Source organism: Papio anubis, chromosome 12 (genome assembly GCF_008728515.1).
Source record: "Papio anubis isolate 15944 chromosome 12, Panubis1.0, whole genome shotgun sequence".
In the NCBI taxonomy this organism is placed as follows: Eukaryota; Metazoa; Chordata; class Mammalia; order Primates; family Cercopithecidae; genus Papio; species Papio anubis.
The window spans coordinates 76,325,237-76,350,682 of NC_044987.1; the positions used below are offsets into that span (position 1 = coordinate 76,325,237).

The following is a 25,446-nucleotide window of genomic DNA, read 5'->3' on the forward strand; positions in this document are numbered from 1 at the left end:
GTCAAGTAAAAGGATTTAAACTGCAAAACTGATCTGACCTCCCCTCTCCAGTCGTCCATCATCACTGCAGCTTTTTCTTCCTCTGTCCAGAGGAAGCGAGGCAAGGCTCGAATCAAAAATAACCTTTGCTACAACTATACCTAGATTGCCTAAACCTATAAGCTATAACAGCCAAGGTGGTAATTAGGATGCAGGTGTGGTTAAAAGCCACAAGTAAAGTTGGACATTTTTAAACCTTTAGTTAAACCTATCAGGATGTTCATTGCCCTCCCTTAGAAAATGCCCATAACTGAGAATCTGAGCTAACTGGGCAGTATACACAGGTACCCTCTGTGTATATCAGAGTCCCTGCAGAAGATAAGTCAAGAAATTACTTAAATACATTTGGACCACCATAGCCATTATAGAGAAAAGACAAAATACCTGTTGTTCATGGAAATAAATTCTAAAATCTGTTGAACCATACTATGTTCTGGAGACTAAGTACTTCGCATGTATTATTCTCATTTAATGTCTGCAAAAATACCAGCATTTACCTCATTTTACAGAGGTTACATAGCCTGCCAGAGTTCCACAGCTGTGAAGTCTGGCTCCAAGCCTGTGTGCTCACCCATGACCCCATAGTTGCCCTATTTCAAGTCAGGAGTGAGAACAGCTGAACTGTGAGGGAGGCCAAAACTGGTCAAAGGCCCTCAACATGGAGACAGTAGACTCTCAGGGAGGTGAGAACCCACCTGAGAACCACACAGCAGGCAGGCAGGACTTTTCAGTGGGAAAGAGCTATAACGCAGCCCCTGACAGCCTTGGGAATACAGGCCTGAGGTCACACCCAGTTACAGAAATGTCTCAGGTACACAGGGATGGGAGAGTCGGGAAATGCTTATCAATCTGCAGGAAGGAAGTCAACAGCTTACAGTCCTCAGCCAGGATGGAGTTTCCTGTGCTGCAGTTTCTGCCACCCCAAAAGTTGAATCCCAGAGTCTCAGGCAGGGCTCACACCTGTAATCCCAGCACTTTGGGAGGCCGAGGCAGGCGGATCATGAGGTCAGGAGATCGAGACCATCCTGGCTAACACGCTGGAACCCCATCTCTACTAGAAATGCAAAAATTATTCAGGGCATGGTGGCGGGCACCTGTGGTCCCAGCTACTCAGGAGGCTGAGGCAGGAGAATGGTGTGAACCTGGGAGGTGGAGCTTGCAGTGAGCTGAAATCTTGCCACTGCACTCCAGCCTGGGTGACAGAGTGAGACTCCATCTCAAAAAAAAAAAAAAAAAAAAAAAAAAGTTGAATCTCAGAGTGGCTCTCTACCCTGTGGATATCAGCTTCAAGTTCAGCCAGGTCCCAGCCTGGAGCTACCAAGCCCAAGCAAGCCCTTTTACTGCCTCACACAGCACAGACTGATCTGTGGACCCATCAGGACTGAGTGGAGTCCCCTGCCCCAAGGCTGTGCTTCTGGGCCAAGGTCGTTTCTGGACCCACCCCAGGTCACCACTGCTCCCATTACCACCCCCCTAAGAATACCCCTGAGGTTCCTATAGGGACTTCAGAGAGAAAAGCCACTTATCTTCTCTCTGCTCCACCCCATAGTGTACCTCCTCCTTCTCTCATCAGGAATGTCCAAGGACAAAGAGCTGAGCGATGACCCCAGAGTCTGCAGGAAAGCACTAGAGTGAGGTTTTCATGCTGAGTCTCAAAATGCCAAACTCTACACTGTGAAGAAGAGCCCATTTTCCCAATATTCTCTTAACTTTGTCTGAGTGGGACTGGGCTAGGGGGTTCCATCTCTAGAGGGAGTCAAGTCCAAAACAAAGACTGACAATCTGTCTCCTCTCTCAGACCCCAGAAATAGGAGGGAGAATGGAGCTAACCAGACAGTGGACTTCCTTCATTCACCTGGCACTCGACGGGCAGGAGGCAAGATAGCAAGACCCCAAAGCCTGCCTCAGCTAGTCTCTGAGCTCCAGGTCTCTGAGCCCCAGTACAGCCTGTACCCTCCCTCAGGGGCTCTCTGCAAAACCCAGGGGCTTCTCTACAGGTGCATGTGCTGGGGGGAGCGGTGGCAATTCCTACCAACCCCAAAAGGGGGAGCTGACTCAACAGAAGGCCGCGTGCAGCTTGCATCCAGTGAGTCCCAGACTAACAGCCCCGGCTACATCCTCTCTTCCCTCACCATGCCCATGGACTCTGACCTGTGTGAAGCTTGAGTGTCTCCCTGAAACAAACTGGAGCAGTCTCCACAGCAGAGCCTGTCACGAACATGGTGGAGACAGGCCAAGCTGGACAGAGAGACTATGAGAACCCCAGATAGGGAGCACTGGGTGACCCCGGCTCTGCCGCCTTACACCTGTGCATCCAGTTACTGGACTTAACCTCCCTGAGTCTCAGTTTCCCCATCTATAAAATGAGGATAACCGTACCTACCTTATAAGGTTGGCATGAGGATTAAAGGAGCCTGTATCTGAGAAGCCCTTAGAACAGTGTACATGTGAACAGTGTCAGCACCAGATAAACATTCGTAAAATAAACAAATAAGTAGAAGCAATTGGCTTCTCAGTGTAACAGCCTCACAGCCCCACCCCTCAGCTCACTAGCACCCCTGAACTGAGCAAAACCCAACACGAACCTTCAGGAAAAAAACAAACAACAAACTCTCAAACCTTTCCACTGACTCAAGGAGGCAATCAGCACCAACCAAGACCTCCCTCCCCAAGGAGCAGCCTTGAAAGGCCTGGCAAGATTACCCCACAATTCTCACACCGTATGTCACTAGGCTCCTCAGACACATGCAGCTTTTGGAATAAAGAGTGTACTTTGGGTTCTAATTTAAACATCTATGTATTCACAGAACAGGAAGCCAATTACTTTCCTTTCCCCAAAAAAATTAATATCCCCTCGGAATTTTCAACACCATCGGGTGCCAAACACACAAACACATCTATGCATTGTCAGGTGAGAAAGGTTGGAAAAAGTTGAACAAAAACCGACTGAGCTCTCTTCAGCTCCCACCCACACACCAAAGCTAAAAAAAAAAAATTATTTGAAGCCTCCATAAGTGGATATAATGTCAAGCACCACCAATTGCATCTAGAAATGCATTAAGGGGTACAGTTATTATAGATATTTAGCTTCACAGCATTCAACCATATTTTTTAAATCCCCAGGTCAAAATGTGTTGAAAAACAAATCTTCCCAAACGCTTTCTTTGGTGGGTAGGAAATCATTTCTCTTCCCTGGGACTCTGACCACTGACTTATCCCCCTCCTCCCAGCCGCACCATACAATTCCCCACTCACTCCCTACTCCAACCAGCCCTCTATCCTTGCATATCTGCAGTTTGAGGAGGGTAATGGCAAATGTCAAATCAACCAACCCACACCTGTTTGGCTAAGCACTGTCTCTGTGCCTGACACTGTCCCCAGGGAGCTGGGGAGTTCTTCATGGCAACTGAGTCACAATCCTGGCCCTGTCCCATTCCCCCAGGACCAGCTCAGGGACAACTGCAATGCCAGACATCTCCATGACTTGCTCATCATTGCCACTGTCTGCCGGGACATATGTATTCTCCCACACAGAGGAAGCCTTCCCATTTCTCAGCTTAATTGCCTTCTACTTGCCTTCTCTGGCTATCAATGTCAATCACTCAGAACAATCTGTCACCCCAGGCCCTCCTCCACCTGCAGGATCTCTAAGTGGTCATGGGGTTCCAAGATGTGGAGCTGCACACCTACCCCCAGGCAGACATAGGCCCCATTCAGTGGTCACCCCCAAGCTCATTCCCACCACTTCCCACTGGGACTGACAGCATCATCTCAGCAGAGGTGAAGGCAGCACATTCCCACCTTCCACTGAGAAAACCAGAGGCTCCCCAGGCTCCACCCTGGGTAACGGGATGGACATTCAGACAGCTGTACCCCACTGATACTCACTCGAGGCCTTTCACACAGTTTAACCCAATGACTTTGGACAGATGTTCTTCTATAAGGAAAGAGACTCACAATGCCTGAGCACCTACCATGTGCTGAATAGCATGGTAGGAGCTTCAGACAGGCTATCACATTTCATTCTTAAATAACACTAGGGAGAAAAATAGTTTCGTTATTCTAGAGATGGGAAAGCTGAAGCTCAGAGATGCTTCTACTTTCAGCATCCGTAAGAATCACCTGTGGAGCTTGTAATAAATGCTGACTCCCAGCCCCACCCCACAGAAGCTCTAATTCATTTCTACCCTCACTGCCCCTTACCAATCCTCTAATATAGATACCAGGGTTACTGTCTCTCCACAAAAGAACCAGATGCAAACCCTAATACTAACATGTGGGAATCCTCTCCACTGGAGGGGGGATATAGACAGGGAATGTAAATCAAATGTGTCAATCAATGGTACGTAAAGAAACCGGTTTTTGTTTTGTTTTGTTTTTTGAGACAGAGTCTCACTCTGTCACCCAGACTGAAGTGCAGTGGTGGAATCTCAGCTCACTGTAACCTCTGCCTCCCAGGTTCACATGATTCTCATGCCTCAGCCTCCCGAGTGGCTGGAATTACAGGCGTGCATCACCATACCCAACTAATTTTTTTTGTTTTTGTATTTTTAGTGGAGACGGGATTTCACCATATTGGACAGGCTGGTCTTGAACTCTTGACCTAAAGTGATCCACCTGCCTCAGCCTCCCAAAGTGCTGGGATTACAGGCGTGAGCCATGACACCCCTCCAGAATCCTGTTCATCTTCTCTCTGGTTTGACACAGCCACACAGGGCTTCCGAGATGAGAAACAGTTTCTTTGATATTTAGCACCAACCATTTACTGCCAAGTTTCCTTTTAAAGACAAGTCTCAACAAGAAAGCACAGTTCTTCCTCCCTCTGGCTACCCTGACCTTAGGCGATCTCCCCAAAGAGAACCAACCACAGCTCTTCTGTCAACCAGGCCACATTTCACCTTAGGAAGGGGCTTCCTTTATAGGAGTAGCAGTGATAATAGCTAATTCCTATATAGCATGTACAATTTGCCAGATACTGTTCTAAGTTGATAGGTACAGTCATTGTCCCCATCTTACAGATGAAGAAACATCTAAAGACACAGACAGATTCAAGTGACCAGCCCAAGCTAAAAGCAGAGTGAGGATTTCAACCCAGGCACTCTGATCCCAGAATCCATGTTTTGTAAACACTATGTGGCACCACCCTATAGACAAAGGAATTCAGGGAGCCCCTTAGGGCATAGCTCCCATATACCACGCACCTGAAGCCAAGCTACTTGAAGGATTTTATCCAAGGTCTGTCCCTACTCCTTAACTCAGAACTAACTCTTTGAGACCCGAACAGGCACACAGGTACCATGGACCTCACTCCTAATCCCCAGCTCCTTCACATTTTCTGCATTGGCCTCTCCTGCTTCAGGCCACTCACTGCTCTGCTCCATGGCTGCCTGGCCTTCCTCATTCACCCTCTGAAGCTCCCCAGCCCCAGGCACCCATATTGGAACTGTCCAGCATTCCTCTCCCGTACTGGGCACTGCTGGAGGGCAGAAACAGTGAGCTTCACTTCTCTCCGCAGCACCCAATATCTGGCATAGAGTAGCTGCTTAATTGGAGTCTGGTGACTGAACAGATAATTCCTTGATCAAAAGCCATCCAGCCTCCAATTAAACTGCCCCAATAAGGTGCCCACCACCCCTCAAGATGGTCAACTCATTCCATCTGTGGACAGGTACAGACAGCTCAATTTGCAAGTGGAGAGGATATGACTGTTGCAAAGGTAATTGAATTAACCTAAACCATTGCTCTGGCTCCCCTCTTCGCGAGAAGAGGACGATCTCATCTCCCACCTCACCCAGTGGGAGAGAACACAGGAGGCTGTGCAGCCAGGGGCCTTAGTACAGGGCTGGAATGGAATCTCTGGCCCCTCCATCCCCCAAGCATGCTGTCCCCCTTCCCTGCACCATAGAGTGTGATGCAGGAAGTCACAAGACGTAGCCAGCAGCCCCAGGAAGAGACTGCACATGAACTCCAAGCTGTCAGACCTCAAGAGGGCGAGGCTCTGTCTTGGCAAAAAAGCCCCTGAGAAACCCTGAGAAAACTGGCTGTGATGCTGGAAATGCTCTTCTGGCAGGACCTGAAAGAGACAGCCTGGCTCTAAGCAGGCTTAAGAAGCTCATCAGCCCCTAAGCTAAGGTCAGCTGACATCTGTTGGGGGAGAGGGTGCCTCTCCGGCTTGAGGAGGTCCACTCCCCCAGAGCACACCAGGGACTGGCTCACAGTTCTGCCTGGGGACTATCTACCACTCATCACTCTTCTACCCTGTCTTTCTGAGGGAGGCCCAAGGGGGCTTCTGCCTCACAGTCATCAGGGAAGGTGCAGGCAGAGAACTACTTTTGAGGGATAGACCCTAGAGGGAGGAATCAGTAGACAGGGAGTTAGCCGGGCATGGCAGTGCACACCTGTAGTCCCAGCTACTCAGGAGGCTGAGGCGGGGGGATTGCTTGAGCCCAGGAGTTTGAGGTTACAGTAAGCTGAGATGGTACCACTGCACCCCAGCCTGGGCAATAGAATAAAACCTCAACTCTTAAAGAAAAAAAAAAAGGAATAGAAAGAGTGATGATGAGAGCCACAGGGCACCATGTACCATGGTAGAAACTGCATAGAATTTGGAGCCAAGAAGACTTGAGTTCAAGTCTCAAACGCCTCGGTGATGCTGGGGCCTTGGAAAGATCTATTAAACACCACTCCCTGCCCCCACAAGCCTCAAATGCCTGATCTGTAAAATGAGGACAATCAAAATATCTGCCTCTACAACAAATGCATTTTTCAACTAGAAAGCACCACGAAGATTATTGTTGACACCTGTGACCTGAGACGTGCCAGACAATGCATTTGTCCTTTAGTGGTCAGAGCCGATAACCAGGTGGCTGCACAGATTAAGCAGCAGACATCTGTGCAGCCTTCTAACTGCCCAGGAAAGAGGTAAACCTGGTTTTACCTCTTTCTCAGGATTTCACCCCTAACTCAGACTCACCCACTGTTAATATTTTGCCCTATTTGCTCTGTCATCTACTCCTTCCCCCCAACATAATTTTCCCCCACATCACACAACTTAACTACTCAAGAGCAAATAACCTCAGTGTGTATGTCCAAGAATAAGGGTATCCTTTAAGTACCAGAATAGTCGGGCTTTTTTTTTTTTTTTTTTTTTTTTTTGCGACAGAGTTTCGCTCTTGTTGCCTAGACTGGAGTAGTGCAATGGGGCGGTCTCATCTCACTGCAACCTCCCCCTCCCGGGTTCAAGCAATTATCCTGCCTCTGTCTCCTGAGTAGCTGAGATTACAGGCATGCACCACCACGCCCGGCTAATTTTGTATTTTTAGTAGAGATGAGGTTTCTCCGTGTTGGTCAGGCTGGTCTCGAACTCCGGACCTCAGGTGATCCACTCACTTTGGTATCCCAAAGTGCTGGGATTACAGGCATAAGCCACTGCGCCCAGCCCAAGGCTGTGCAGTTTTTATTGGTCTAAACCAACTTGTGAGTTGAGTTCTACAGTTTGCATGCCCCTGACCCTGGCAATCCTAGTTCAAGGGCACCAGACTTCTGCAGCCACTGAATGCAGTTAGGACTCAGAAGTCATGTCTTCACTCCGCCTCATAGCTGTGTAGATGTACAGAAGAGGAACTCACATTTATTGGGCATTTACAATGTAACAGTAAATGTGGCACTACTACTTGCTAACCCCTTTCCATCAATTAACTCACATAATCCTCACATTTAACCCCATTTTACTGGTGAGGAAGTAAGGCTTAAAGAGAGTAGGTAACCTGCCAAGGTTAAGGAGCTATACATGGTGGAGCTGAATTAGAGTTTAGGTAGTCTGACTCCAAAGTCCACACACTTGGCTACCGTCTCTTTACACATGCTGTCACCCACATCAAAAGCTCTTTTCATACATTTTTCTGCATGATGAAGTTGCCTAGTTGTGCTTTGGGCTTCAACAAAAACCAGCCCTGCTGCCCAGGCCGGTATCCCGAAGAGTGTGAGGAGGCTGAATGAGAGAGAGAAGTGATCCAGCACAACTCACAACTCAGTACAAGCAAAAGACAATCCAAGGTTACCACAGCTGCTGATGTTTTCCTTAAGTCCTCCTGTACATCCTGTTTGGAGATGTAGGGCCCAGAGAGGCTGAAAAGCCAACAAGGAGTCTCCCCACACTCCTCTGTCACCTAAGACTTAACAGGGGGATCTGGCATTCCTCTGCCGGTACACATTCCTGTTTAGAACACAAAGCAATAAACATGATGCATCTGGCCAAAGTATTGATTTGAAAGGAAGATATGAGAAAGGATTCCATAATGAATTAAATAGAGGGTAAAGTCTCAATTTTAGTCTGTCAATGAATTTTTGGACAGAACCAACATTTAATGGCACTTCTTGCATCCAGTCTCCTAGGTGAGTTGGCCTTCATTCTCTTCTGCCATTAGACCTATGGCTGAAAAGTCTGAGAAGCCTGGATATGAGGAACAATATGTCCAGGCCTCTCCCTTGAACTTTGAAGAAGCTCAGCTAATGCAGTATACATCTTTTTTTTTTTTTCTTTTCTTTTCTTTCTTTCTTTTTTTTTTTTTTTAAGACATTGTTTCACTCTTGTCGCCCAGGCTGGAGTGCAATGGTGCAATCTCAGCTCACTATAACCTCTGCCACCTGGGTTCAAGTGATTCTCCTACCTCAGCCTCCCAAGTAGCTGGGATTACAGGCACACACCACCACACCTGGCTAATTTTTGTATTTTTAGTAGAGATGTTGTTTCACTACATTGGCCAAGCTGGTCTTGAACTCCTGACTTCAGGTGATCTGCCCGCCTCGGCCTCCCGAAGTGCTGGGATTACAAGCGTGAGCCACTGTGCCCAGCCCAGTATACAACTTTAGAGAAGTCACTTTAACCCTCTGAGCCCAAATTCCCACACTAAAAAAATGCTATAATTATGGGACAAACCAGAGAATGTTCGTGAAATACTCTGTAAATGATAAAACATTAACTCAAAATATTTCTCATTTCAGAATTGAAAAGCAAATGTTTTGACAGCCATTTAAAAACAACAGGCAAATACAACCATATTCCTCTGTGTTTTTCCCTCTGCCAATATTTACTTAAGACACCTGCCAGTTTACTGAGATGCTGCTGTCTTACACTGAGCAAAGAGATTCAAACCTGTGCTGTGCTGTCCACTGAAGATAGAAAACAAGAGCAAGCACTTCACTGAATTGCCAAATATTCCACATATTGAGGCTGAAAAGCCAACAAGCAGTCTTCCTGCAGTCCTCTGTCACCTCAGACTTAACAGGGGGTAAACTGGCATCTCCGTGCCCCTGCACATGTTTCTGTTTAAAGTGCTGTCTTAATCTTTTTCCAAAGTTCTCAATTTAGGAAGCACCAAATTTACTCCCATAGACATCAAAAGAGAATAGAGGCTGGGCACGGTGGCTCACGCCTGTAATCCCAGCACTTCGGGAGGCCAAGGAGGGGGATTACTTGAGGTCAGGAGTTTGAGATCAGCCTGGCCAACACGGTAAAACCCCATCTCTCCTAAAGATACAAAAATTAGCCAGACATGGTGGTGGGTGTCTGTAATCCCAGCTACTCAGGAAGCTGAGGCAGGAGAATCGCTTGAACCCAGGAGGCGGAGGTTGCAGTGAGCTGAGATCACACCACTGCAGTCCAGCCTAGGTGACAGAGCAAACCTCTGTCTCAAAAAAAAAAGAGAGAGAGAGAATGGAGAGGGTGCCATCAAGGCACAAGAAACATACACCCACCCTCATCACATGAGGTGGCAAAAAAAACACCTCTCCCCAACACAGCATCTGTCCTGTATCTAAAACACACTCCTCTCTTGGGTAAAGAGCCTTAAGAAGCAACTAGCAACCATTTTTCTTAAAGAGGTTTTCTTAAAGAAGTTTCTTTTTGGAGATGTGGTACAAATTATGGCTCCTAATCCTTCCTTTTGCTTTCTAAACAACACTCACTGTTTTTCCTTTCCCACAGAACCTAACGTTTAAATCTGTGAACCTGTTTTCACCCTTGAAAACACAACCAGGAAGGGAAATATAAAGCATGGGATTTTGCCAAAACTTGCCAGGTTGGGAGAACCTTTCTTAACCTTCAATGAGGGGGTTCAGAATTTCTATTTTAATATATATATAAGCTGCTAGTTTGCCAGAAATTCTTTGTGGGCCTATTACTCCCAGTTTTGAAATAAAGTTTCTGGGACTGCTGTTCCCAGCAACACCTCAATAAGAAAGATGACAAATAAGACTGGGCATGGTGGCTCATGCCTGTAATCCCAGCACTTTGGGAAGCCAAGGTGGGTGGATAGCCTGAGGTCAGGAGTTCAAGACTAGCCTGACCAACATGTGAAACCCCGTCTCTACTAAATTACCTGGGCATGGTGGTGGACGCCTGTAATCCCAGCTATGAGGGAGGCAGAGGTTGCAGTGAGCCGAGATCCCACCATTGCACTCCAGCCTGGGCAACAAGAATGAAATTCCATCTATAAAAAAAAAAAAAAAAAAAAACAAAAAAAAAAAAAAACGGCTGGGCATGGGGGCTGACGCCTGTAATCCCAGTACTTTGGGAGGACAAGGCAGGGGGATTGCCTGAGGTTAGGAGTTTGAGACCAGCTTGGCTAACATGGTGAAACCCCATCTGCACTAAAAATACAAAAAATAGCCGGGAGTGGTGGCACACGCCTGTAGTCCTAGCTACTCGTGAGGCTGAGGTGGAAGAATCACTTGAACCTGGGAGACAGGGGTTGCAGTGAGCTGAGATCCCGCCACTACACTCCACCCTGGGTGACAGAGCAAGACTCTGTCACAAAAAAAGAAAAAAAAAAAGAAGATGACAAATAAGTGAATCAACAGGTTTGACATTCTACAAGATAAATTTCACTACCATGAAGTTCAACATTTATCTAGGGAGGAAAATATAGACGACAGGACAGACTCCTTCGTAGGGGTGGCCCAGAAGACTGTCAGCTGGGTGAGGGCATAATTAAGGGCAGCCTCCTGAGCCATCCAGTATTCACTGGCTTTCCTAAAGGCCTTCTAGGCCTGGTGTCTACAAGATCCCCACCTGAATATCTGTCACATTTGTTTCATCCTTCACTCTCCAACTCCCTTTAATTTCAGATTAAAAAATGGGTTGCTGAATACAAAACACACACCCTCGATACTTGGCATTATCTCCAGAGGCAACCTTCTGAAGGACTCATGCCTGGTCCCCACTCCCTGCCTCAGAGGGCCAGGTTCTTAACTGCCCACTCCCAGCCTCCTGGAGCCCTTAGCCCTGCCTGGGCGCCCTGCTCCTCCCCACTGCCCGGGGGGCATGGATACAGGTGCTTGTGCTCTATGGTGTCTTGGAGTGGGGTATGGTGGTGGCAATTCCTAGCATAGCATATGAGGTAAATGCACTGATATTCACATTTAAAACATTATATTCTACAAAATAGAAGTAACTATAACATTTATGCTAATAATTTAAACTTAATTTTTCTTTATGTACAATGGCATTAAATAGCAAAAATAAAAAAATTTTTTTTTGAGACAGAGTTTTACTCTTGTTGCCTAGGCTGGAGTGCAATGGCGCAATCTTGGCTCACTGCAACCTCCACCTCCTGGGTTCAAGTGTTCCTCCTGGCTCAGCCTCCCAAGTAGCTGGGATTACAGGTGCCCACGACCATGCCCATAAATAGCAATTTTTTAAAAAAATGACGTCAAGGGAAAAACTACAGAATAACAAAATTTTATATTTTAGTATCTTTAAAGATGATTTATTTTTTATTTTTTATTTTTTTGAGACAGAGTCTCATTCTGTCACCCAGGCTGGAGTGCAGTGGCATGAGCTCAGTTCACGGCAACCTCCGCTTCCCAGGCTCAAGCGATCCTCCCACCTCAGCCTCCCTAGTAGCTGGGACTACAGCCATGCGCCATCACACCGGCTAAGTTTTGTATTTTTTGTAAAGATGGGGTTTTACCATGTTGCCCAGGCTAGTCTCAAACTCCTGAGCTCAAGCAATCCTCCTACTTTGGCCACTCAAAGTGCTGGGATTACCGGTGTGAACCACCACACCCGGCCTAAAGATATTCAGTTGGTGCAAAAGTAATTGCAGTTTTTACCATCAAAAGTAATGGCACTAACCACAATTACATTTACACCAAGCTAATACTTTTTCCTTCTTTTTGAATAAGGAGCCTTGCATTTTCATTTTACACTTAGGCTCTGCAAATTATGTAGCCAGTCCTGTCGCTAGGACATGCTTCAGGTCCTAGGGGAGGGGAAAGTTAGCCTTACTGCAAGCCTCAAAAGTGACTTTCCCAGAGTCTAGCTGTCCTCACTTAGGGACAGGTACTCACAAAGAGACAGTACCTACACAGGGTGGCTCCACACAACCCCAAAGCTAAAACTGAGAAACTTGAAGCTAGAAAGGGTCTTGTGCAGCAATTAGCTGGTTCCTGCCAGTACCCTTGTGCCAAGTCACAGAGGATGCCAAGGGCCCAACAGCCAGAGAAGGAAGATAGCCTAGTCCAGTAGCCAATAGGTCCCAGTCCCAGATGCAGAGCAATAAGGATATGAGATGAAGACGCAGAGGAGGCCACTGAGCCTCCACTGGCCAGCTTTGAGCATTGTTCTCAACAGCAACTGACTGTATCCAAGAAGCCTGGGTCTAGGCACCAGCCTTGACAGGCCTGTTTGTGGCTGTTGAGCTTCTTTCACCTTACTCATTCTCCTCCACCCCAATCTCCTTCCCAGTAAGGAGTTTTCCAAGACCTGTAATACCTAGAAAACTCATTGGGTCTCTTTAAAACACTGCTTGCTCAAGATATATCAAGTGCCTACTCAGCTCCCAGCCCTGTGCTGGGTGCCTAAGTCTCGGAAGTGGGGAATAAGATGCCTGCCTTCAAGGAACAGCCTTGGCACAGGCAAGGTGGCTGAGCCCCTCTTCTCTGACATCTCCTCATTGCCTCACGACCTACTGAACATCTGCTGTAGGGGGAACACAATTCACAAGGTTCCATGAAACCACTGAAGAGCAGCCCAGTGTAATACTCTAACTCCCATGGTCTCTTCTAGAAACTTCTCCCTCATAGGTCCCATGTTTTAAAAAGCTGTGTCTGCCAAATTGTATTTACTAATAATCAATGTCTTCAATTTCTTACTAATCAGAGACATGTACCACCACTAATCAGCATAGGAGACCAAGGGATACTGCCCTTCCAAAGTACCTCAGTCCCCAGAAAAAGCAAAGATGGGGTCTGGCCCCATGAGCCTTGGGGAAGCCTAACTCAGAGCAATGGCATATGGGCATCCATCTCCTTCAAGATGCATGGCCTGGGGTGGGAGCCACCACTACTACTGTGGCTATCACACGAGGGACTGAAGACTTATATTCTAGTCTCAGCTCAAACACTTCGGCAAAATCACTGAACCATCATGGACCTGAGTTTCATCATCTGAAGAATGGGGATGATTCCTCCCCTCCTGCCTCCAGGGGCTGTTACAAAGATCAAATAAGAAAAGACACAAGGAAAAAACCATCTGCTCTAGGAATGTCCAGGATTACTGCAAGATTCTATGTCTGTAAAACGGAACTAGTAATAGTTGCTACCTCATCAAACTATTGTGAGAATTAAATCAATGATAGTTACAGAACAGTTCCTACCATTTTTCAAAGACTCAAAAAGATTAGGCTGTTACATAATTATTACTACTATTATTGCTACTTCTGTTAATGACACTATTATCAAAATTACTATTATACCTTGCTACCCAGCTGAGAGATTCATAGTAGAGAAGTGCTAGAGTACAAAAAGTCATTTATTTACTTATTTATTTAGAGACAGGGTCTCACTCTGTCGTCCAGGCTGGAGTACAGTATCACAATCATAGCTCATGGTAACCTCAGACTCCTGGGCTCAAGCAATCCTCACACTTAAGCCTCTCAAGTTGCTAGGATTACAGGAGCATACCACCGTTAATTTTTTCATTTTTTGTACAGATGAGGTCTCTCTGTGTTGCCCAGGCTGATCGTAAACTCCTGGCCTCAAGTGATCCCCTCGCCTCTGCCTCCCAAAGTGCTGGAACTGCAGGCATGAGCCACTATACCCAGCCAAAAAAATCTTTTTAAAGGGGTTATCAACATCCTTTAGTCTAGAACTGGGAGAATCAGCAGTAGATTTCTTATATATTTTGTCCCTCATTAATGCAAAACTGAACAAAAAGTACAGAAATCAAAACTAAAATTCACCTGCCTAAGCTCAAGCTTTTCTGCTTCAAGAAAGGGATTCTGAGGCTAGGTGCAGTGACTCATGCCTATAATCCCAGCACTTTGGGAGGCTGAGGCAGGCGGATCATTTGAGGTCAGGAGTTTGAGACTAGCCTGGCCAACATGGTGAAACCCCATCTCTACTAAAAATGCAAAAATTAGCCAGTCATGGTGGTGCACACCTGTAGTCCCAGCTACTTTGGGGGTGGCTGAGGCATGAGACTCACTTGAACCCAAGAGGCAGAGGTTGCAGTGAGCTAAGATCATGCCACTGCACTACAGCCTGGGTGACAGAGCAATGCTGTCTTTAAAAAAAAAAAAAAAAAAAAAAAGACAGAAAGAAAGAAAAGAAATGGACTCTGGAGAATATTAAAACATTTGCTGGCCAGTCATGGTGGCCTGCATCTGTAGTTCCAGCTACTTGGGAGGCTGAAGTGAGAGGATCACTTGGCCCCAGGAGTTCAAGGCTGCAGTGAGCTATGACTGCACCACTGTATTCCAGACTAGGAGACATAGGAAGATTCTGTTTCTTACAATTTTTTCAAAAATTAAAATTTTTTAATCTGCTAAATATGAGGAACAACTGAATACATCCTGTAAAAACTCACACAACTTTCCTGTGCAAGGATCCATTAGGAAAAATAAAATCAGCTGTGTCAATGCTTTGTCCCTCTCACTCTATGAGCCAGTTAGAGGAGGCTCCTGCCCTCAACACAAAAATCAAACATTCAGAAATGCTCACGGCAAAGCTAAGAAATCAGACAAACATTTGTCAGTAAAACATTTTTTTATGTGGGGGGCGGGGGATGAGGGAGAGAACAATTACTCCCAAAACCCTTAAGTCTCTCAAAAAATTGTCACAGAAGGAGGTCCAAAGTACAATCATCTGCTACAGGGCCCTGCCTTTAAGGGTAGGGAACACTGTCACACATTGCTTTCCCTAGGCCTGGAAGATCCAAGGCCCTGGGGGCATGGGAGCTCACTGTAGGAAAATCATTAGGGACCTCACAGACAAGTTACCATGGAAGAGTCAGCAAAGGTGTGGAAGGCTGTGCTCCAGCCTCCACAGTCCCACACATGGCCTCACACACCCAGTCCAAGGTTGCACCTGGTAATTTGGAACACTTGCAGCCCTTCCTCCTGTCAAATGAATGATGGGCCCTGCCCCTGGGTGAGGCCAGTGAGATGCAAGCCATGGATCCCATCCCTCTCACCTTCTTAGAAACACTGCTCCAGCAACTGCCCACTCTCTTTCCTGCAGCATCGACTTCTCCCTCTCCATGGGATCATTCCCATCAAAACAAAACATGCTGTACAATCTTCCACTAAAAAAAAGAAAGGAAAACCCTCCCTCAAACCCACATCCTCTCCAGTTACCAGCTAATGTCTCAACGCCACTTTGCAACAAAACTACCTGGAAGATTTGCCTAACTGACTCCCTGTCTTCACCCCGTATTTTATCTTCCACCTACTCCAGTCAGCTTTTGTCCTTTAAGTCATCTGTGACCATGCATTCTCCTGGGGTTTCTCCCACCTTCTCAGTCCTTTTCAGTCTCCTTGCTGGCTTCACCTCTCTCCCCTCTAAACACTGCTTTGACCACCCAAAGGCTCAGAACATCGGTCTTCTGTCTGCACTCTCTTCCAAGGGGATTTCATCTAATCCCATGGTCTCGAATAACATATATTATGCCCAGTGGGTCTCTTCCATCCTCTCTCCCCACCAAGCTTCAGATCACTCTCTGACATACTCATATCTCAAATGTAAGATGGCAAAACAAGATCTCATGATTCTCCTCCACCCCAAACCGGCTCTTCCCATCTCAACAATATGAATGCTATCCACTCAGGTGCTCGAGCCCTGAGGAGTCATCTTTGTCTCTTCTCTTTCTCTCATAGACTTTATTCAGTCCATCATGAAGGCGTGAAGAGCCTACTTCCTAAACATAGCCTGAATGTGACCACTACTGTGCTACCACCCTCAGGCAAGCCACTGCTAACTCCTGCATGGACAAGGGCAACAGCCTCAGCTGCTCTCCTGCCTCCCCCTGCAGTGGCCACCTACAATCCAATCTTCTCACAGTGATCGTTCTAAAAACACAAACCGAATCATGCCACTTCCCTGCTCAACACCCTCCAATGACGTTTCACTGGACTTAGAATAAAGTAAGAAAATTCCTCACCCTGGCTCAGAAAGCTTTGCAGCACTTACCTCTCTCCTACCTGTGACCTCTCCTCATGCCACTTTCTCCCTTGTGCACCACATTCCAGCTACTTGGCCTTCCTGCTCCTTAAACTCCAAGCTCTTTTCTGCCTTAAGCCCTTGCCCTGGCTGTTCGCTCTTCCCGAAATGCTTTGCCAACTCATCATCACATGATGTCTCCTTCTTGTCATTCAAATTTTACTTTAAACGTTGCCTATTCAGAAACACTATCCCGATCTCCCAGTACAACCAAGCCACCCAGTCACTCCATATCACATCACCTTATTTTAACTTTCTGCACAATAGTAACCACGATCTGATATTATTATTCGTGTTTTTTACTTATTTTCTACTCCTTTCCCTCTCCTATTAGATTGCAAGCTCCATGAGCACTTTGTCTGTTTTTTGTTCCCAATGCCTAGAACAACGTGTGAACGTGTGGCACACAGGATAATTGTAATAATATCAACTGATGCAGTTATGAGCCAGAGAGGCCCACTGATAGCAAGATTCTGATGGCCCCAGCCAACTCCCCAACTTCACACACACACATACGAGGCAGGGCAACAGAACCGCAGCAAGGCCCTATCCTCAGGTCTGTAAATCTCACCCATTAGTATTTTCAACTATTGTGCAAGAACCCAAACCAGAAAAGGAGGTTCCGGGGTTTTCTTGAAATAAGCCGCTTTACTCCTAACAGTAGTAGTTCTGACTCATAGTCGCCGAAGTACACCCAGTACTAGTCAGACCACCATCCAGACCTTTAGCGAGTTGATTCATTCAGTGAACAAACATTTACCGAGTGCCTACTCTCTGTCGGGCACTGGGGCAAGAGGTCAAAGGCAGTTTCTGGTCTCCCGGAGCTCAGCAGGCAGAGGGAAACACGCTGCAACACAGGCTGCCGCCGGAGTGGGAAAGCAAAGCCTGTACTGGCATAGGAGCCTGACCCGCGCCTTCACTTACTGCGCCCCAATCAGACATGGACTGATCCTACAGACCCAGGGTAACCTGGCTGGTGCGCCAACGCTCCGGCGTTTTTGCGAAAAAGTTGCCCCTGGACTAACCCAGGCACCAGCGATAGCCCGGTTCAGCTCCGGCCGAAGAGACGCGGAGCGCTCGAGGAACGTCATTGGTTGACCAGTTCCCCTCCCCACCCCCGCCCTCCCCGCAGGCCGGCGCAGTGGATGGAGGCCGGGGGCGAGGTTCCGACTCTCCGCGACCATCCCAGAGACTGTGGCCGGAGAAGGGGGTCCTCCTAAGCGAGATTCCCCTAGTCTCTCCCTCTCCCCACTCCAACCCCGCAGGAAGCCCACACCAGGACAGAACTCCTCGTTCTACTCCCCCAACCCGAGCCCATCCCGGTCCCGGCACCCGCCTCTCCCGGCGGGGCGCAGCCCAAGACCCCAGAGGGCAGGCGTGCCCAGCCCTCACACCAGCACCCGAATCCAGCCGGATTGCAAGGTCCAGGGCGCAGAGTCTGCGGCCCCTTCCCCCCTCCGCCCAGGTCCCCACCGTAGATGCGGCCCCCACCGCCTCCCTCTCTGAGGCCGCCAAACAACTCCGGCACACAAAACCCTGAGTGCGGCCGCGGCGCAGCGCGCGCCAACGAGCCCGGGCCGGCGGGAGCAGAGGGAGGGCGGGGCGCCCGGCGGGAACCTGGAGGGACCCTCGCGGCACAGGTGCGAGCGCGGCGGCCCCACTCACTCACTCGATGAAGTAGCTGGCGCCCTCCTCCGTGAAGCCCTCCTCCCAGCCGCGGGGCAGGTCTGCGGAAACGCCAGAAAAGTCCGGTCAAACTTGGGCAGCCGCGGCGCGCGCCCCCCACCCGCCGGCCCGGCGCCCACCTGAGCGGATCATGTGGCCCGAGTTGACGGGCTCCCCAGTGCGCGGGTGCAGCCAGGTCGTGCGGCGAAGCTGGTCACTGCGGGCAGAGAGGTGCACCTGTTAGCGCCGCCACAGCCCGTGGGGCGCCCGCCCTGCCCCCGCCCCGCGCCCCTACCTCCGCGCCCCCACCCGCGTCCCCGCGTCCTCGCGCCGCACTTGATGAAGAAGACACGGCCGTCCCGGCACACCCCGTAGGACCAGTGCTCAGGTAAAGTGTCCCGCCCGACCGTCGCCGCCGCCATGTTCGCCGAGCGCGGAGCCGCCGCGGGGTGGGGGGGAGGGGGCGGGGGCGGGGGCGCGGGCGGGGGTGGAGGCGGTGGTGGGGGCTCGGCCTGCGCGTGGCCCGGCTGTGCCGCGGGGCGCTCCATGCAGGCGCGGGCTCCTCGGGGAGCGACCGCTCGGCCGGGTCCTGGCTACCGGAGTTCGCCGCCTCACGGGCCGGCCCGGCGCGGTGCCCGCGGCCTTTGTCCTCACGCCTTCCCCGCCCCCAGCCTGCTGGTCCCGGCGCTCCCCTTTGCCCCCGAGGCCGGGAGACCCAGGTTGCCCGGGGGGCCGCTGGCGGGCGCGCCTGGCAGCTTCGGGGCGCACGGTTGGACCCGACCAACTCCGAAAACGGCGCGCGCCCGAACGCTCGGTAAACCCCGGCCGACCCGCACCACAGAACTTCCCGACCCGGGAACTCCGCTCGTGTGTGAACCAAGTTAACACTCAGGTTCCTGCCATATTCCCAGCCTCCGTCTCTTCCCCTGTAAGGTTAATCGAGTCTCCACGGGATTGTTGTGTAGATTAAATGAAGTAACAATCGCATAAAGTGCTTAACAGGACCCTGGCACATAGTAGGTGATCTATCAATGGCAGGCCAAGCACGATTTCATTTTCCCAAGTTTTCAGCTGGGATGTGAAACTGGAGGGAGCAGGGTTACCCCCATACACTCCTGAGGTTGCAGGGATTGCAGGCTCTTGCCTTCAGGTCCTGTTAAGTAACAGAGAGAAGGGGTGTTGAGGGCTCGGCAGCACGTCCATCTCTAGAAGAGCGGCGTCCAGGCGAGGCCTCTGGTGGGGCCTTGCAAAGCTCTTTGCAGTGGCAGTACCATCTCATATTCGGGTCTTTACTGCTGTCTTATCTTCTCGGGGAGCCCTCCCCGAGCCCTCTGCAAAGAAAATCCTTTCCCTTCTTCCCTCGCTATTTCATTACTGGTTTGCATTTAATTGATATTCTTATTTGTGTTTGTCTTGTTTGTTATATATTAGTTCCAACATGTCAGCTGGATGAGAGAAGGGGCTTTGATCTACCTCATACACTGCCTTGTCTCCAACGCCTGGAACAGCGCCTGACTCATGTATGCATTATGCATTCAATAACTGCAGGATGGGGTGGGGCTCGGTGGCTCACACCTGTAATCCCATCACTCTGGGAGGTCGAGGCGGGTGAATCACTTGAGGTCAGGGGTTCTAGTCCAGCTTGGCCAACATGGTGAAACCCCGTCTCTACCAAAAAAATACAAAAGCTAGCCGGGCGTGGTGGCGGGCGCCTGTAATCCGAGCTATTCAGGAGACTGAGGCTGGAAAATCGCTTGAACCAGGGAGGCAGTGGTTGCAGTGAGCCGAGATCGCGCCGCTGCACTGCAGCCTGGGCAACAGCGAGACTCTGTCTAAAAAAAAAAAAAAAAAAAAAAAAACTGCAGGATAAGTGAATGAAACATACTCCACACTCAGACTCCCGGCCATACACACACACACGCACGCACACACACACACACTGAGCAAAGATAGAGCAGCATCTGGGCTCTGGCTATTGTCAGGCCCAGCCTTCCAGGGACATAGGCTGTGATTGATGGGAGGAGGCGCACCTGAAAGTGAGACTGTATGCAATGTGAGCACTAGTTATTCAGAAAGGTGCCCAGACAGGTGGAATTAGGCTGGACCCTGAAGGACTGGTTAGGTTTGACTGGGAAAAGAGCACTCCAGAGGGGAGGGATGGGAGAGCATGCACATAATTTTGGGAGGAGTGTGAGATGTTGAGGAGACCATAAATGGGCCCATCCTTGGGAACAGACAGTGGTGTTGGGGAAGGAGGCATTTATGAGTTAGAAGAGGGAGCTGTTTGAGAAGGACGAGGGACACCTGTCTGAGGGAGCCTCCTGCCTCTGAGGAGGTTGTTGAGCAAATGAAAACAGGAAAGTGGTGTGTTTTCCTAGCTAAACATTGATTTTAAATAATAAATGGGCAAAGGATATGAGCACACAGTTAATAGAAAAGTAATACAGATAGCTTTTGAGCAAATGGAAAGATACTGAGCCACCTCATAATAGGAGAACTGAAACTTAAGATTAAGGTGAAATACTGTTTTTTTAGATGTCAGATTGGAAAAGATACACAGATTAGAAAAGATATTGGCTGGGCATGGTGGCTCACACCTGTAATCCCAGCACTTTGGGAGGCCAAGGTGGGTGGATCGCTTGCGATCAGGAGTTCGAGACCAACCTGGCCAACATAGTGCAACCTTGTCTCTACTAAAAACACAAAAATTAATTGGGCATGGTGGCGCATGCCTGTAATCCCAGCTACTCGGGAGGCTGAGGCAGGAGAATCACGTGAACCCAAGAGGTGGAGGTTTCAGTGAGCTGAGATCACTGCACTCCAGCCTGGGCCACAGAGTGAGACTCTGTCTCAAAAAAGAAAGAAAGAGAAGGTATTGTAGAGAAAGACATTCTTGTTCATTGTTGATGGGACTTTAAAATGTTTGAGCCTCTTTGAAGGCAATTTGGCACAGCTATTCCAACCTGAATGTCTTTGACCTAGCAATTTCATGTCAGAAATCTATCCTACATTAGTGCTCACATGAGGCACAAATTCCAGTATACTATTCACTGCAGCATTGTCAGTAATTACAAAGAACTGGAGATAACCTTAATGTTTATCAAAAAAAGAATGGTTGATTAAACTGGCACATCCTCAACAACAACAACAGCAGCAGCAAAAAAGAATGCTATGCAGCTGTTAAAAAGCATGAGCTAGATCCCTACGTACTGATATAGAATGGTCTGTAAAATATTAAATGGTCCAGTTGCAGTGGCTCATGCCTGTAATCCCAGTAATTTAGGAGGCTGAGACATGAGGATGGCTTGAGTCCAGGAATTCAAGACCAGCCTGGGCAACATGGCAAAACCCCATCTCTACAAAAGATACATTAGCCAGGCATGGTGGCACATACCTATAGTTCCAGCTGCTTGGGAGGCTGAGGTGGGAGGATCACTTGAGCCCTGGAAGTTGAGGCTTCAGTGAGCCATGATTGGGCCACTACACTGTATTCTGGGTGACAGAGCAAGACACCATCTCTAAATAAATAAATAAACAAGTAAAAAATAAAGTGAAAAGGCAGGCTGCAGTACTGTGCATGTGATATGCTACTGTTAATATACAGATATAGTCCCTACACTGTCAAGAATGAGGTAAAGTGAGTGCCTCTGAGGAAGGAAACTCTAATAGGAATGGTAGGAGATTTACTTTACCTTGTTTCCCCTTTCATACTGTTTGATCTTTTTATCATTTAAAGCATATACATGGCCGGGCGCGGTGGCTCAAGCCTGTAATCTAGCACTGGGAGGCGAGGCCAGTGAGGATCACAAAGGTCCAGGAGATGAGACCATCCCTGGCTGACCACGGTGGAAACCCGTCTCTACTAAAAAAAATACAAAAAACTAGCGAGGCTGAGGTGGCAGGCGCCTGTAGTCCCAGCTACTCGGGAGGCTGAGAGGCAGAGGAGAATGGCATGAACCCGGGAGGCAGAGCTTGCAGTGAGCCAAGATCCGCGCCACTGCACTCCAGCCTGGTGACAGAAGCGAGACTCTGTCTCAAAAATAAATAAATAAATAAATAAAGCATATACATATAGATACATAGAATAATATAGTTCATTAATAGGTCCAACAAGAGATACCCTGAAATTATCTCAATAAGTGCCAAAATATGTAATCAATAAAACTCAATGCCTATCACTGATTTTCAAAATTATATGTTAGAAAGTAAAATAAAAAATAATGACAAAAGAGTATGCAAAGAAACTCTATGTCTCATACATTGCTAGTGGGATGTAAAATGATAACAGCCACTCTGAAAAATAGTTTGGCAGTTTCTTTAAAAAGTAAACTCTTTTTTGAGCCAGTCTCATTCTGTCACCCAGGCTGGAGTGCAGTGGCACAATCTCAGCTCACTGCAACCTCTGTCTCCTGGGTTCAAGCAATTCTCCTGCCTCAGCCTTCCGAGTAGCTGGGATTACAGGCATTTGCCACCAAGCCCAGCTAATTTTTGTATTTTTAGCAGAGTCAGGGTTTTACTATGTTGGCCAGGCTGGTCTTGAATTCCTGACCTCAAATGATTCACCCACCTCAGCCTCCCAAAGTTCTGGGATTACAGGTGCAAGCCACTGCGCCCGGCCAAAAACTAAACACTTACCATATAACCCAGCATTCACACTCCTAGGCATTTATCCCAGAAAAAATAAAACATTTTTTAAAAACTTGTACATAATTATTCACAGCAGCTTTACTTATAATAGGCAAAAACTGGAAATAAGCAAATGTCCTATGATAGGTAAATTGTTAAACAACTGTGATATATCTATAACATGGAATACAGCTCAGTAATGAAAAGGAATTGATACATACCACTTGGACGGATCTCAAGACATTATGTTGAGAAATTAAAAAAGCCAATCTGAAAAGGTCTATAATGTTCTCAAAATACATCTTTTTTAAATGTAGAAATGAAGAACTGATTATTAGTGGTTGCCAGAGTTAGGGATGGTGGTGGGGAGTGGGAGGATGTAACTATAAGGGAATAGCATGAGGGAGATCTTTGTAGTGATGAAATAATTCTGTGTTTTTGTGGGGTTTTGTGTTTTGTTTTGTTTTTGAGACAGAGCCTCCTTCTGTCACCCAGACTAAAGTGCAGTGATACAATCTCAGCTTACTGCAACCTCCACCACCAGGTTTAAGCTATTCTGATGTCTCAGCTCCCCCAAGTAGCTGGGATTACAGGCACACACCACCACGCCTGGCTATTTTTTTTTTTTTTTTTGTATTTTTAGTAGAGCCAGGGTTTCACCATGTTGGCCAGGCTGGTCTCGAATTCCTGGCATCAAGTGATCTGCTCTCCTTGGCCTCCCAATGTACTGGGATTACAGGCACGAGCCACTGCACCTGACCATAATTCTTTATCTTGACTGCAATCATAGTTACACACAAATTGACACATAAAATAACAAAAGTATTTAAACACATTGTATCAATGTCAGTTTCCTGGTTTTGATATTGTTCTGTAGTTAATTGAGATGTAACCATTGGGAGAAACTGAGTGAAGGGTAAACAGAGACCTTTCTATTAATCTTTGCAAATTCCTATGTCTATAATTATCTCAAAATTAAAAATTATTTTAAAATGTGTTAGAAAATTACAAATAACCAAATGTTTCTTTTGAGAGTATCTCTCTTAGACAAACAGAAACATTCTTTAGCAATGAAACATTAAAGACCAAAGATCATATGGCTAGTTATAGAACATAGACCAGACTCCAACACCTGTCCAGGGCCCTTTCTGACCTAATTATCTCAGGACTGGTAGTAGATACTACAACATTCTAGCACTTCAATGGTCCATACACCATGGTCCCCACCCTAGGACGTTCTCAGTATTGTGGAGAAGTGGATGCTTTAAATGCTGGAAGACAAGAGCTGCTCTGAAGCAAGCAGGGTTGGGAGTGGAGGAACACTGCAGGTACCTGAAGATAGAACACAATGACTCCAGTCTGAAGATAGAACATGGAGCATGGTCCTTGATGCTAGCCCCGCTCCTTTCCCACATGCAATGGTGGTTGTAAAACTATCCCTATATATTTTATTTTTTAAAAAATTTTTTGAGACAGTCTCACTGTGTTGCCTAGGTCAGAGTGCAGCAGCAAGATCGTGGCTCATTGCAGCCTCGGCCTCCTAAGTTCAAGTGATCCTCCCACCTCAGCCTCCTGAGTAGCTGGGTCTACAGGTGGGTGCCACCATGTCCAGCTAATTTTTGTATTTGTTGAAGAGATGGGGTTTTGCCATGTTGCCCAGGCTGCTCTCAAATTCTTGAGCTCGAGCGATCTGCCCGCCTCAGCCTTCTAAAGTTTTGGGATTATAGATGTCAGCCACCATGTGGGACCTCTAAAATTAATTATTATTATTATTTTTTTCAGACGGAGTTTCGCTCTTGTTGCCCAGGCTAGAGTGAAGTGGCACGATCTCAGCTCACTGCAACCTCTGCCCCCCGGGTTCAAGCGATTCTCCTTCCTCAGCCTTCCGAGTAGCTGGGATTACAGGCATGTGCCACCATGCCAGGCTACTTTTGTATTTTTAGTAGAGACAGGGTTTCTCCATGTTGATCAGGCTGGTCTCGAATTCCCGACCTCAGGTGATCCACCTTCCTCGGCCTCCCAAATTGCTGGGATTACAGGCGTGAGCCACTGTGCCTGGCCAAAATTAATTTTTAAAAAGATAGATGAGAAAGAAAAATAAACCGATTTATAGTCCACTCAGTATGAATCATGAGGTCACCTTGTTCTCTGACCTGCTTCCTCATAGTTATTTGGTGTCTATTGTTCTGGAATCACATAGACCTTGGACTATAGACCCTGGAATCATGTAGACCCTGGGCTGTAATGTTTATAGACAACTTAAACATTACAAAATGTTAAGTTCTTCCTTTGAAATATTCCTTCAGGTCCTACATACTAATGAAACTACTGACTCAGCTGGTCTGAAGGACCCCATGAAGAGCTGACTCACCAAAGAATGCAGTTTCCACATCCTGAGCTTTTCATCCCCCGCCCCACTGCACCCCATGCCCAACCAGTCAATGTCTTCAGTTTTCCAGCCCCTCATCCTCCACAATCCCCTTAAAAACTCCAGCCCAAAACTCCACAGAAATACAAATTTGAAGGTCTCCTCCTGTCTCCTCACTTGTCGTCCTGCAATCATTAAACTCGTTCTCCACTACATCCCTGCCGTCTCAGTGTAATCATTCTGTTACT

At 47.7% G+C, this 25,446-nt stretch overlaps 1 protein-coding gene and 1 long non-coding RNA gene across 9 annotated transcripts in view; one reads left to right on the plus strand and one right to left on the minus strand.

Moving 5' to 3' along the window:
* PLEKHA7 (pleckstrin homology domain containing A7) overlaps positions 1 to 18,647 on the minus strand; it is a 232,353-nt gene extending 213,706 nt beyond the window's left edge. For 6 of the 8 annotated variants that reach the window (XM_021926852.2, XM_021926849.2, XM_021926850.2 and 3 more), the window contains exons 1-3: positions 18,541 to 18,647; positions 18,345 to 18,421; positions 18,209 to 18,266 (exon numbers count right to left, since the gene is read on the minus strand). In XM_021926852.2, coding sequence (XP_021782544.1) covers positions 18,209 to 18,266; positions 18,345 to 18,421; positions 18,541 to 18,626 — 221 coding nt within the window. In that variant the 5' untranslated portion in view covers positions 18,627 to 18,647. The remainder of the gene's footprint in view (positions 1 to 18,208; positions 18,267 to 18,344; positions 18,422 to 18,540) is intronic. The other 2 variants (XM_017948580.3, XM_021926854.2) reach the window with 1 other exon arrangement.
* LOC108581955 lies at positions 18,508 to 25,411 on the plus strand. The gene is made up of 3 exons (XR_001894921.1): positions 18,508 to 18,592; positions 19,636 to 19,724; positions 25,137 to 25,411. It is a non-coding gene; the product is annotated as an uncharacterized LOC108581955 (long non-coding RNA).
* The last annotated feature ends 35 nt before the right edge of the window (positions 25,412 to 25,446 follow it).